The 14491-nt window shown below is 40.3% G+C and overlaps 1 protein-coding gene across 6 annotated transcripts in view; it reads right to left on the minus strand.

The window, feature by feature from the left end:
• RHOBTB3 (Rho related BTB domain containing 3) overlaps positions 1 to 14491 on the minus strand; it is a 31944-nt gene that overhangs the window by 2761 nt on the left and 14692 nt on the right. For 4 of the 6 annotated variants that reach the window (XM_028748194.2, XM_028748193.2, XM_028748196.2 and 1 more), the window contains exons 6-11: positions 12645 to 12756; positions 11255 to 11620; positions 9858 to 9970; positions 8713 to 8833; positions 4057 to 4230; positions 1084 to 1250 (exon numbers count right to left, since the gene is read on the minus strand). In XM_028748194.2, coding sequence (XP_028604027.2) covers positions 1084 to 1250; positions 4057 to 4230; positions 8713 to 8833; positions 9858 to 9970; positions 11255 to 11620; positions 12645 to 12756 — 1053 coding nt within the window. Of the gene's footprint in view, positions 1 to 1083; positions 1251 to 4056; positions 4231 to 8712; positions 8834 to 9857; positions 9971 to 11254; positions 11621 to 12644; positions 12757 to 14491 lie in introns of those variants that run through there. The other 2 variants (XM_028748198.2, XM_028748199.2) reach the window with 2 other exon arrangements.

The following is a 14491-nucleotide window of genomic DNA, read 5'->3' on the forward strand; positions in this document are numbered from 1 at the left end:
CAACTAACACTGGCTACAACCTATATATACATTCTTCCTGCACTTTGCAGAAATTACAACCTATCCTAACAACAAGAAGAAAAACAAATAAACCAAGAGGATTTAGAATAAGCCAAGTTATTCGGCAATTCTGAGGTAGAAGAAACGGTAACATTTCTCATAGACTTGTGAAGAGAACATCACAGGCCAAGTTAGAAGTGGGTGGAGGCTTTTGATAGGTCACTTTATGACAAGGGTGGTGGACTTGTGGTGCTCCTGATGTTGTGCATTTTAACTTACACTGGCCCCTGTCAGCATGGGCAATGGACCAGCATAACGGGAGTGATAGTCCGGCAACAGCTGGAAGGCGGTCACAAGTTAGCTACCCCCGCTTTATGGTCTTAATATTTGAGGCGGGTATCATTTCCTGATAGCTCTTTCACTGTTGTAACGTAAAGGTAAAGGGACTCCTGACCATTAGGTCCAGTCGTGGCCAACTCTGGGGTTGCAGCACTCATCTCACTTTAATGCCAAGGGAGCCGGCATACAGCTTCCGAGTCATGTGGCCAGCATGACTAAGCCGCTTCTGGCGAACCAGAGTAGCACACGGAAACACCATTTACCTTCCCGCCAGAGCGGTACCTATTTATCTACTTGCACTGCACTTTGATGTGCTTTCGAACTGCTAGGTTGGCAGGAGCAGGGACTGAGCAATGGGAGCTCACCCCGTCGCGGGGATTCGAATCGCCGACCTCCCTTCTGATCGGCAAGTCCTAGGCTCTGTAGTTTAACCCACAGTGCCACCTGCGTCCCTCTTTCACTGTTGTAGCTGACCATTTAACAGATGCTATGCTTAGCTCAATTCTGGAAAAAGGCTAATCTGCTAATTTCTTCAAGCCATTGCTAAAGGGACAGGAGCAGCCCTGGCAATTTGTTGCTGTTATTGTTGTTTACTGCCAGATGGCAACCATGAAATAAAAAATGATACTTTGGAACACCGCAGCTTTCCCTGGCTGGGGGGGGGGGGAATGCCAGAGAGAAACCTTTCCCTTACTCAAGCACTGATTTAAGGAAACGTGAATGTATTTGATGCTTAGCACTTACCTTTGCTTTCCGAAGCAAGCTGACAACACTCAGGCTTGTTGATGCCAATTCCCTACTAGGCATGCTCTGGAGCTGTGTGATGATATACAGCTCACAGATGTGCTGGAGTCTTGACACCTGGTACATCTCAGCACAAATCAAGAGCGACATAGCTTGCAGAATGCTGGCTGGTAAGAATATCAAACCTGAGTTAGATTACTGACCACTTGATAGCAGGCTACTCAACGCAACCCTTACATGTCTGTTACTGGTGCTTTTCTATGCTCCCTAATTCAAATAGGTCAGTGGTCATTTTTAAGCCGCTCTTCCTCTACACATAATCGACTAGTTTACTAGCTATGAGTCCAAAATGGCTATGCCAAGAGCTATCAGAAGTGTCCCCTTCCATTTACCAATCACAAAGCATCCTTCTTGAGAAAAAGGGTGGTTCTAAGGGAGATTTGTCCACAATCTACTGTAGCTGAAGTATGATTTAATCTCACTGGCGTCTATAGAACTAAATAAACTTAAATACTACTATTTGTATTTAACTGGGTAGTGAATATGTCTCTTGGGAGACGCATTTTACTAAGTGCAAGGTATGACCCATGCTGCAGAGTCCTGCATAATCAAGGAGTTCCTGTTGCTGGCTGTAGAAAGGGCCACCCCAAAGAGTACAAAAGGTCCTTTCTTTTCCTGTAGCTGCCAACTGGGAAACCCCATGACGTACACAGACAGCAGCATAGCTGTAGTTTCAGAATATTTTAGTGCCTGCTTCCTCAAATGGCAGAAAGAAACTAAAGAAAAGAGGGTGAAGTGAATAAAAAGAGAGAGATGTGATTTCTTTCTTTTAAAGTGCTGTTTCTTTTCCCTTTGGGGAAAGTCATATATAATTTTAGGGATTGCCACTGCAATCTACAATACAGTTATCAAATCAACACCCAGTAGTTTTCAAGGTCATACCATAAAATATTCACATTAACATGCCCTATTTAACAAGAAACCAACCTGAAACATTTCTTTTGAGGGTTGTTGTTTTTTTATGAGAACGTATGTTAACCATTATTATTATTAATAAAAGTTAATTTATAGAAGTTAGTACAAACTCAATTTCCGTGTTGATTCTGACACGAAAAAGGAGATCTTTTGTTAGTCTGCTGTCTCTTTACAATGGGGTCAGGGAGACTGAGTACACAGCTGGGTGTGTCTGGTAAACAACTGTTTAATGAGATCTGAAGCGAGGAATGAGTCAGCTGGGAATGGGGCAGTGTGGGTAGAGGAAATTCCCTGAGTAACAAATAAAGGTGTGGGTGGCATGTCACATATTGATTGGATATAAATTATCAACCCGCAAATTTCTACTTGCACAATGCTGGATAGAAATTTGCAGGTTGGGTATTCCTCTCACAGTGAGACACATGGATTAGTGGTTTGAGAAATGTGGAGATTTTGAAGTGTAGCTATCTATATTCTATGTTGTAGGGTTTTTTTATTTTCAGCCTTTTATTCTTACTTGTTTTCATTAGCTCTGAGCCAAAAAAATTCTGAACAGTGTATTTGGTTGTCTATTTGTTTTGGGGGTATAGATTTTACAATCATTCACTTTTTACAAGTCATCCAACATGATGACATCATTCAGTTATTGCTATCTTATATTTCTCTGTGGTTCTTTTGTCTTTTCTCAGACCACATAAAGTTTTTTTCCCCCAGAGGAACAAAAGAGCAGCACAATCTCTCCAGGTGAAAATAAATGCCTTTTGCATTACCATTCCGCCTTCTTTAAAGGTTTTTTTTTTTTTAATGTGGACAGTGACATACTAAGAAAGAGGACCTATCACAGCTCAGCAGGCATTTATTATAAAATTTGCAATGAGTGCCATTTTACAGCCCATTTCTTTTTAAAAAATCAATTTCTTAATTATCACTAGAACACTTTTCTGACTGTTTTTTAAAATGAAAGGGAGGCACGGTGCTATAAGTCTATGGTGGTTTTTTATTATTTAAACAATCCCTACCCTTTTCTGGTCACACCACCATTAACCATGTCGATAAAACAAGGAGAAAGCTTTTAAAAAAATTAACATTATTGTATTATACTATTACAGCACCATAATAGATTAACGTTATAACATTTTGGTGATAATGATGTTAAACCCTTCTCTCTCTTGAGCTAGAAAAACACTTTACCAATAATTAAAATACTGATAAAAAAAGGAAAGATCATAAAAAGGTGCCCACCACAAAGTAAATGTACGCTAAGGTTCAACTGTCCCCCATATACAGCAACTATGCCACACTGTTGTGGACAAAACATGGAGGGATAATAGAAAAACCATCATACTCCTGGGAGTGTGAAAATCAATTAGGATTCTGCCTGTAGCTTCCAACAAAAGAGCAGTGACTGAGTAGCACTAGGAATCACTCTTATTGAAGCTGGCCTGAACTGAGCCTTTAAAAGGTAATCCAGGAATGCCCAGAAATATTTTCACCCAATATAAAAAAAATCCAAGGTTAAGAACCAGAAAATTCAAAAGGTACAACACTATGCAAAATGCGCTCAGCAGCAAGTCCACTTAGTTCTTAATAACTATACTTAGGATTACAGCTGTGCAGAGTACATGCAAGTATACTCGAAAGTAAGTTCCATGGTGTTAAATAGAAATTACCGTATTTTTCTGTGTATAAGACTGGTTTTTTTTACCAAAAAAATAGGTTTAAAGTTGGGGCTCGTCTTATACACAGGTAGTGCTGAGGGGTGTTTTCTTAATTTGGAGTCCTGAATAATAGGGGGCATCTTATACATGGGGGTGTCTTATACATGGAAAAAATATGGTATTACCAGTGAAGTCTGCACAGGATTGCAGTCTTCCTCAGCTGTAGAAGAAAAATGATATGATGGTATCTACTTCTGCTCCCTCTTCCTTCACCAATGAAGGAGCAACCAGAGCACCAGAAGTATATGAATATACAAAAAAAGTTTAAATATTTGTTTACCTGGACAACAGGAGTCCGTATACAGATACTCTAGAAAGGACAAGAAAGTGTCTTTGGAAATCCCATAAACTGGAACCAGAAAACTATTCGATTCTGCATAGTTGCCGTTGAACATAGCAGCCATTACCTCACAGCGAGCCACGAGGACTGCTCTGTGAGCGGGCACTGTAGCACCTGCAAGAAGAGGGGTCGGGGAGAGAAAGAAAACCAAGGCAATGATTTCAACATTTTTATGCTGAAATGTATTTAAGTTAGGGATGCGGAATCTGTGGCACTCTAGATGCTATTGGACTAAGGGGTTGATGGCAGTTACATGTATAATAACACCCAAAGGGCCACAGTTTCTCATCCCTAATTTAAGAGCGATGTTTTCTTAAATTATTGAACACTGGTGTTTCAAGAAAAATCTGCCATTGTTAACCAATTTTACAATATAAAACAATATAAAGTGACAGGATTTATAGTGATGCCTTCACTTAATGGGATCTGAACCCACTGTCCATTTAGGATGAAATATTTGGTTTCTGGATCTACTCTGGTTGCCTTCAGTACACCTAAGTTTACAATCCTCTACACATTTACTGCGGGAATCAGTCCAATTTAATTCAGTAGGTTTTACTTTTGAGTAAATATGCTTAAAATTATATGGCACACTAGCCTGAACCCAAATTCCGTAATTTATTGCACCAGCAAAGAAAAAGACTCGTGTGTGTGTGTGTGTGTGTGTGTGTGTGTGTGTGTTTCTATTAATGCTGCCCATTGAAACTTTGTAGTCTGTGGCACCAACCTGTAAATATGGCATCCATGTGTACAATGCAAATGTCTGCAAGGAGGCTTCCACATCATCTGCAACCCTAACTATTCAGGGTTCCATATAGTATAGAAGGCTTTGTGCACTCAGATATTCGAGTAAAGATTCCCACCCAGCCGATGTGCATCTTGTAGACAGAGGTGCCTGAGAGCAGGGCTACTCAGCACTGGTATCAGGGGCAGAGTTATGTTCTTGTTTACTGCAGCCCCACTCTTTCCTCACATGATCAATTCAGTTTTGAATAAAATGGCTGAATAGGGCTTAATTCTTTGAAAAAAGCACTGATAGAAGCAAAGTGACATTTGCTCTGCAACAGAAAAACTTCTAAATGGCTCCAGCATTTCACATTTCTAATACAGTGGTACCTCGGGTTACATACACTTCAGGTTACATACGCTTCAGGTTACAGACTCCGCTAACCCAGAAATAGTGCTTCAGGTTAAGAACTTTGCTTCAGGATGAGAACAGAAATTGTGCCCCGGCGGCACAGCGGCAGCAGGAGGTCCCATTAGCTAAAGTGGTGCTTCAGGTTAATAACAGTTTCAGGTTAAGTACGGAACTCTGGGACGAATTAAGTACTTAACCCGAGGTACCACTGTACATTGATCTGCAGCAGTATGAGAGAAATAATGCACTGGTGAGGCATTTACCCATAATTTTATACATCTCTAGGCCTAACTTACGAGTACTTAAGTATTTAAAATGCACAATCAGAGGCTCATTTTTTAAAATAACTGTTTCAGGCTCAAAACTGTCTTAGTGCCACGCTCTATGACTTGGAACTATTGGTTTAATCCCTGGGATCTTTCAGTAAGGAAGGAATAGCGTTTTTCACATCCCTAGAGGTACTCCTATTATTACTGGAATTAAAAAGATCTGTGACCTGACAAAAATCTGAATGCAATCTGGTAAACACAACTGCACTCTTTTGTGCAGTACATTCTTAAATTAGGTGTTTTTAGCTCTAAAGACAAAACACTTTAAAAAGTACAAATTCATTTTCATTGTGTTCTGTTTGTAATAGATGGTTGCACTCTTGTTAATATGAATATATTCCTCTGTGGCATTTGTTTGAGACAAGCAATGAAACCTATTGTTCCCTCAACTTCCTACAAGAATTGTCCAAAGAGTAGCCCTTAGAACTGAGCTGTCTGTCTCACCAAGCTCTGCATTTGTATTTTGTTCTCCTTTCAAAGGACTGTTTGTTTTCTCTGCATACTGAAGGCGGCATCTAGAAAAGAATTCCCTTGTACGCATGTGCCTAGTTCATAGAGATTCAGACTTGGCTGTGGCTTTTCAAAGCTGAAAGCAAAATAATTAAACAACTCTTTAATCCTGTGCAAGCAGAAGTTTGAAGTTGATCAAAAATACTTGCCACTACTTGCAGCAAAAACTGCAAGGTTTTTAGCGGAGGCAATTAGAATAAGATCTATTATTTTATTAGTGATGTAAACCTCCAAAATGTATTTGGTATAGTTAAGTTTTTACCTCTTTTGTCAGTACATTTTATTTTATTGCTACGGCTAGTGGCTGATGCAAATAAAGATTCTTCTGATTCTTGCCACTACTTCTGTCTGTGTATAGGCATAGAAGTAGTTAAGGGTTGCAATTTTGTACAAAATCCTGCTTAAATCCCACTGAAGTCAATGAGATTAGGCACTGTTAATAGTACACAGGACAGCAAATAAAGGTCCATGACTGGCAAGGCAAAAATGAAGAAATGCCAGTATCATCTGTAAAGGCAGCTGTGTTGGCGTATAAGAAAATTAGGCCAATATATAGGCCAACCAAAATAGCACAAGTCAGAATTGCAAGTTTTTGAGTTTTAGTGAACTGTTCATCAAGCTAGACGGTAAACAGAGCAATGTGGGGACAGGTGGGTGATTTCTTTTTTATTGTTTGGTTGCTGTTGAAAACATGGAGTTTGAATCTGGACATAGTCTTACAATGGAATGGGGGGGGGGAGGCACTAGCAGACATTAACATGAGGCTATTTAGGTGCTATGTGGCTCTCACCTTCACTGATATAAGGCCTGCGTCCTGGCCGAGAAGTGGTGCCAGGATAGGTGCTGATTTCCTGCGAGATCTTGCGAGATCTCAGCAAAGTCTTGAAAGATGTCTAGGAGTGCAAAATATCTCTTGAGATCTGAGAGAGATCTTGCAAGCTCTTTCACGGGTCAATGCCACCACTGCTTCTTCACAAGCGGTGACACAGCTGGTGGTACAGCTGCAGTGCCACCAGTAGGTGGCTAAGTGGTGGTGAGTTTCCCACTGGTGGTGTGGCAGAAGAGTGTGGCACTTCCTGTTTTGCCTTAAGTACCACCCCGATCTCAGGATTCCAGAACTTACAGCTGTCAGCTTTGAGAGAAGGCAGACAAGGACCCACAGTCCAAGTGGGGCTCGCTAGCTCAGGGAGGAGGTGTGTGATTCCTTGGCTGGAGAAGGCTCAGGTGAGGGTCAGGTGCCTTGTCAAGCCCAGAAGCTATAACAGGCCTGCATTGTGGTTTCCACCTACTAAAAAACCTGTGTGTTTTGCCTAAGGTTGGAGACAGACCTGTATAACAGACAATTCTTGAGTTTTGAGGGATCAGGTATCAGCCACATTTATGGTTCTTTTTCCCAGCTGGCCCCTAACCATTCTCATACTACCTCCTTCCTGATTGTTTTGAGATTTTGATCAGATACAGTGGAACCTCGGTTGTCGAAAGCTTCTGAAATAGAAAGTTTCGGTTTTCAAACTCTTAGTGAATGCGTCCGTTTTCGAATGCGCCTCAGAAGTTGAATGGCTTCCGAGGTGCATTTCTCCATTTTTTCAATGGGTTTTGCCAACTGGCAATTGCACCTTAGTTATTGAATGTTTCAGAAGTCCAATGGTCTTCCAGAACGGATTACATTTGACAACCGTGGTTCAACTGTACAGGCTCCATGACTTTAAAATCAGCTTTAAAAAATGTTTCCTCCTTCCCATATCCCACTTCTCTGTTTTTACCATCTAGCCTGCTGAAAAGTTCTGGGAGACCTGGAAGCTTTGAAACTATTTTGTGATTATTTTAGACAGCCTACTAAAGGCACTACTGTAATTGGGATTTTGCAATATAATCAAATACAGTGGTGCCTCGCAAGACGAAATTAATTCGTTCCGCGAGTTTTTTCGTCTTGCGATTTTTTCGTCTTGCGAAGCACGGTTTCGGAAAAGTTTTAGAAAAGCTTCAAAAATCACCAAAGTCTTCAAAAACCTCAAAAAAGGCTACCACACCGCGTGCTATGAGTTGCTCCTCGAAGTCAAGTCGCAACTGTATTAACGGTTTTAAGAAAAAGGAAACAAACTTGCAAGACGTTTCTGTCTTGCAAAGCAAGCCCATAGGGAAATTCATCTTGCGAAGCAACTAAAAAAACCAAAAACCCTTTCGTCTTGCGAGTTTTCCGTCTTGCGAGGCATTCGTCTTGCGAGGTACCACTGTATCAGATGAGATTCCCCCCTCTCCTATCATACATTCGGCTTTGAAACATTTTCGCAACACTATAATAAATACTGCTGGAAACCACAGGAGGGAAGAGTGCTCTTGTGCTCGAATCCTGCTTGCAAGTTTTTCACAGGCATCTAGTTGGTCATTGTGGGAACAGGATGCTGGACTAGATGGGCCATTGGCCTGATCCAGGAGGCTCTTCTTATGATAGGCTCTTACATATTGAATTCTTCCTCATATTATAGATCATGAAAGCATATCGATGATGCTACTCATTTTTATTGAAATAGCTATTCAATTTATCACCAGGAGGTATTTTATCACTGTTTGACTACTTAAAGGGAAAAGGTGGGAAAACAAATGAGATAAGCTTAATACCTTGTATTTTGAACATGACATCAGCTAATACAGTTGTGTTAAAGAAGAGCCTGAGAGAGCTGTTACATAACTGCAGGGGCCTTTTTGACAAATATGATCTGCAATTTCTTGAGTTGTTAACCTGAAAAAGGAAAAGACAGAGGAAGATGTGAGTGCCAATGCTTTTTAAGTGCCCACCTTCATTCCTGCTTTTGTAGCAAACGATATGAAACCACTGAGCCTGTTTTTTCCACTTCGTTCACAACTGATCAGCAACATCTGTTGCACACTTTCAAAAGCTCTTCCTCCATTTTCATTTCTACTAGCATAAATAGGTATCTCACAATGGTTCTTACTCTAAATATGTATCCTGCCATTGTAAGCCCCCACCCCCACCCCCGGGATGCACAGACCATAATTCTGACACAGGGTAGTAATCAATATTTCCCCTCCAGTAGCAGACCCTAGCCCCTCACATTTTGGGATGATCCTCTAGCTAGACACCTAACATCGGAAAGATCAAGGGGGGAGGTTGTAAAAAGAAATGTAACAATCTCCGACGCAATCCATCACAAAGTTTTCCTGCACTTATCTTGTTGAAATAAACAGGAGTTGTGCAAAAGACCAGCCTTGCACATTGTGTCCCAGCCTTGGGTCAGATGAGTGTGTCTCTCTTAAAGGTATCCAAAAGCTGGCAGCCTGAGACAGCTACTTCACCTAGAGACAGTAGGGCTGCTTCTGCATCAATATTCATAAACAAAATAAAGTAATACTCCCTTATATGAACCAAATATATTCCCCTTTGAAACCTGATGCTTGTTAGAATTTAAGCTTCCCATAGCTGCATTTTAAACTCTTTCATTGTTAGGAAGAATATTAATAAAGAAATAACTGTTTAATAAGGATCGTTTTTGAATACTCTGTCATCACACACCCCCCCCCGAGTTATTAAATCCACTTATTCAAAAAGTTTATAATCTTTCCAGTTGCTGAATTCACCATCTTCCCCTGTTTCTATAGCCTAACTAATACTGAACTTAATGGTGAGTCATTTGGACTTAACACCCTTTATTGATAAATATTGTATCTAAGGGATCCAAACCACTCCATCTGGTCCTTTTTCCAATCCAATAAGTGCAATTGAAAGATAAAATAATGTGGCTTACCTTTCCTGGAATTTTCAAGATACATTTTACTCTCTCAAGAACAAGCTCAACGTTTCCAAGATCCTTCAGTTTCTTTTTGATATGTTCTTCTAATAGTTCCCATTGGAAAGCACCTGTGGAGATGAGATAAACAATACTTCTAGGCTATGGCTCCTCTCAGACTATCAGTTTTTTAGCTCCAGAAATGCAGTTATTACCAATATGTGCTGCACACAACCCAAGCATCTTCTCAGGGGGTGGCATTTCTGCCGCAGGGACACTGCATTTTTATATCACTGAAAGAACTATATTTGGTACCTGGGAAAAGGAAAATCTCGTCTCTCCACATGCCTGAATAGCAAAGTCACTGTTATTGTGCTTGATGTTAGTAATGTGGGTGTCATCAGCACTAATAAGACATCCCTATGGTGTGAATGACGAGAAGTGACAAAACTACCTCCCCAGTTCCTGACTTTTAAATAAAGAAATAATTAGAACTGGAGAGGAGGAATCTGTTTGCCCTTGAATAACTGGCCTTGCGAAGGTTGTGAAGTTGCATCCTTCAATGCACACATACACAACAACAACATTTCAGCATCAGAATTGAAAGAAAATACACGTTTAGACATGCCGCCTAGATTCAGAGTTCTGCATGTGTTTTGATGCATAAACAGATTTCCTGGAGAATATGGCATCCCCACCTAGTGCAATAAACCCAATAGGCATGTGACTGGAGTTGTCCTCAAACACACTGAAAGGAACAGTCCTTTCAAGAGCAAGAACTTCATGTGTAGACAGGAGCACACAAGTTTAAGGAATCTTAGGGCAGTAAAATTGGGCACAATCCACCAAAGAGTGCCACTGCACTATTTCCATTTTGTTTGTTTGTTTATTTCCTTCTTCAAAGGCTCTTGACTGCAATAGCTTGGTGGATTGCTTTATTGCACCTCCTTAGTAGAGTAACCAAGTGCCAAAGTCTATCATCTCCAAGTTTAGTCATCAATATCACTTTTCCTCCATCGCCACTATTCAGCAAAAGTTCTTAAAATATGTAACAATCAGAAAACAACAAAAATGACTTGATCGGGATAGTCTGGTGCCCAACCAACTTAAATTGTGCAAACAAAAGTTCTGGCAACATTTACACTTCCCACTGAAATCTCCTTCATTAAAAAAAATAAATCCCTACATAAAAGAACACCAGACATTTGGAAGAAAAGTTTTCAGATAGTCTACTCCCTGACATGCTAGTAATCTGTATGCATCTACTTCAAGTCTGAAGTGGTTAAGTTCAGGTGCGGATTTATTACAACAATGAGAACTAGGCCTCTAGCGAGATGGTATGCAGCCCCATTGCAGTAGGTTAGCTCTTTCTTGCTAAAAGACAAAAAACAGCCAGAACCATTCTGACAGGATACCTGAGTAAATGAAGTGCAGAATGTCTGACAAACAAGAACAGAAGAAAGAGTCTTTAACAATGACTCTTACTGGTGAGTTGCCTGATGAGTTGTGGTTTAAAACAGGAAGCATAGCTTGCCGGTTTGCTGCAAAGAGGGTCTGGGCAGTTCGAATGATGGAGGAATCCTGAATGTCTGCTGGACTCTTCACATTAAAGAGTAACATGAACACATGGCTAACAGAGCACAGAACAATCCTGTGAGCTTCTGCTACTTCCTTCAAGTCTTCAGAATAAAATACCACATCTGCACACTGGCAACAGAACAGCAGGTTATGTAAATCGGAGTCATAATGCGAGGCTTCACCTTTTAAGATTGGCATTTTTTCTAAAACAAAACCAAAAAAATAGAAATCATGAATAAACTGTTTGTAACTCCAAATTTGCACTAGGCACAATGCAAACAAAAGCATTTTTATTCCCTGGGACTGGATTAAATGAGGACATAACAGTGTTTTCCTAACTGCCCTAAATACATTTCTCTTTACTACACTTTGGCTATCAAAGGAAGCCCAATTTCTCTAACTTCTCAGGTTAATACAAACTGTAAAAACATTTACTAAAAAATTAGATGTTTCTGAAATTAATCATTGGAGAATTGCTTGAACTTCAGTTGTTTTAAAGGATATAGCCAGAGACTGTGAGGATAAAAGGCTGCATACTCACAAAGGCCAAACTACGTTTTATACTGAACATCACCAGCAACTGCTTGTAATAGTGAAAAAAATGCAGAACATTCTGATGCCAGGGTAAATTGTACTAGATGCCAGAGAAGTCTGAGGAGCTACACAGCATTTTTGAGAGCAGCCATGCACTTAACGTAATCAGAGTTCAATAAACTCACCTGATTCCTCATCATGGGCCAGGGCCCTTTTGCCATCTGGCCAGTAGAGGATGTGGGGTGGGGTGGAAAATACCAGTGGAGAGTGAATAACAAAAGCTGTTAGGTGCCAGAGAACTTACAGCTGGCATCTATTCAGATACTGGCACCAGTACTATAATTATTTGTTGTAGCTCATACTTTCCTATAGGCCCAGAAGCCCCTTCTGCTACAGCAAGCCTGCCAGGAGTTAGTCCCAAAACAGGGCATTCCAGGGATAGGGCAGCCTATTGTCTACCAGAGCCCTCCATCCCCCTGAATGATCCTAGGATCAGACCCATCAACTACACAAGTATAGAGCTACTGTGTTAATTTCTCTTCCATTGAAATGGAAGGGTTTGTCAAAAACACACTCAAAAGAACCATAAAAAGAAGACCCCCACCCCTGACAGCACAGGCCAGCAGGGCTTTAAAATTGATCAATTCTCCCTCCATCTCCTGTCACTTAGATGTGCTCTGTTGGAAATTATACCTGGCTGATCAAGTTGAGGTGGCTTAACTCCATGGCACTTATGGCTTTTTTTCCTTTTCTTCATTTTTTCAGAAGATTTCTGATTCAAGCTTTGTATCATAAAATATTCCAGCTAAAATAAAATATACACATATATATTTACTTAACCTTCTAAGATTTATTTAAGAAGCCACAGCAGATCAATTATGGTTAAATGCTGATTGGACACTTTAATCAACTTGAAAGATAACAAATTTCTTATGTACCTTTTCATACAAAAGCAGGAGCACTGAACATTTAGAAGATATTAAGCAAAGTAGAAAGGATGAATCCTATAGTTTTGATGTTAGTGGCAGGGAGTTTGGCTGTTTCAGAACTGACCAAGAGTCCAAACCTCCATGTGGTTTTTAGCCTTTCTCCCATTAAATTAGCCTCATCTGCCCAGTACAAGAAACAGGGCATTTCCTCCAGCAGCCTCTATGTCTATTATAGAATTCCCTGTCAGTGGAAATGCAATAAGCCTCCCCCTCTTTGAAATTTTAAACATTCTTTGAAAACGTTTTGTAGGAAGGCCTTTTATGTAAAGGGTGTATAGGGTGCCCAATGCAAGAGAAGACTATTCTGGCTCCCACCCAAGACCAAACCACAGAGGCATTTACTTGCAAGTAAAGAAGTAAATTTTGATAAAAACTTAGCAGCTAAGAAAGAAGATAATCTAGTCCATAGATTTGTATACACTGGACAGGCTGCAGAGCTGGCCCTCTCTGTATGGAAGTAGACTCTAGAGCTCACAGGTACATGCCAGTCCCTATGCCCATGCTTATGAGCGCCTTGCCATAGTTCTGCTAGGTGCTGTGTTGCGCATTGAGCCTCCTTGGTGCAGCAATGGGGGCCTCATAAGCCTCTCTGAAGGAAGAACATGAAAATCATCCAAACTTGAAGTGAGGTATTGTTTATTATACCAACAAATCTTTAAAAGATTAGCCTTTATCATTCCTGCTTCAAAATAACACTAATAGAAATTAGTACAAGGAAGGGACACCATGCCCAAAGTGCTTATAGAATAAATTTAGTAGGCAAAGCCAAGCAAATGAGGACAGCTCTCACAGATGTTAATTTAAAAACAATAACAAATCAACATAATATGTATTCAATTAGCTCCCTCACAGCTAAATTACTACTCAGTACATTAACTATCCTGTTTTCCATGGGAGAAACCGAACGTCTATTGAAGTTCATTTTTAAAGTAGCTGATTCAACAGACAAACTAAAGTGCCTACTGACTGCAAACCAAACTGCAGAAATCTTAAAACAGGCTCACTTCCAATACACAATTAAGATTGGCAAATCCATTAATGGCACTAAATACTGTTTCCCAGAAATAATTTGGAATCTATTGCTACTGTTTTCAAGACAGTGATTCATTTGAGAATGCCATTTGTTCTATGATCTTGGGTGTAATCTGTATCCATTCAAACCATTTCTTTAAAAAATCTGATATGGCTAGCCAATGGCTAATGTAATTAATGAACTGAAATGAACTATTTATCACTTTAGAGACCTTTTAAATTAATAGCCCAATCCTCTGAATGTCTACTCAGAAGAAAGCCTTCCGTGAGATTAATTACCAGGAAAATGTGCATATAACTGCAGCCTAAATCATTTTTAAATTAGTTGTGGCATGTGAGGGAATTGCCACTGTACCATCCTCAAAGCTGCCGTTTGCCAAGACTGGGATGAGGAAGGACAGGTTGGTGATGCACATGTGCTTAGGCCCACTGCTACCAGAGGTGTACCTAGGCTCCTTTGTGACCTTGGCAAGGAGATGTATCAGCACCACTCCTATGAAGAGATATATTGAAGAGATA

Source organism: Podarcis muralis, chromosome 11 (assembly GCF_964188315.1).
Source record: "Podarcis muralis chromosome 11, rPodMur119.hap1.1, whole genome shotgun sequence".
NCBI classification, from domain to species: Eukaryota; Metazoa; Chordata; class Lepidosauria; order Squamata; family Lacertidae; genus Podarcis; species Podarcis muralis.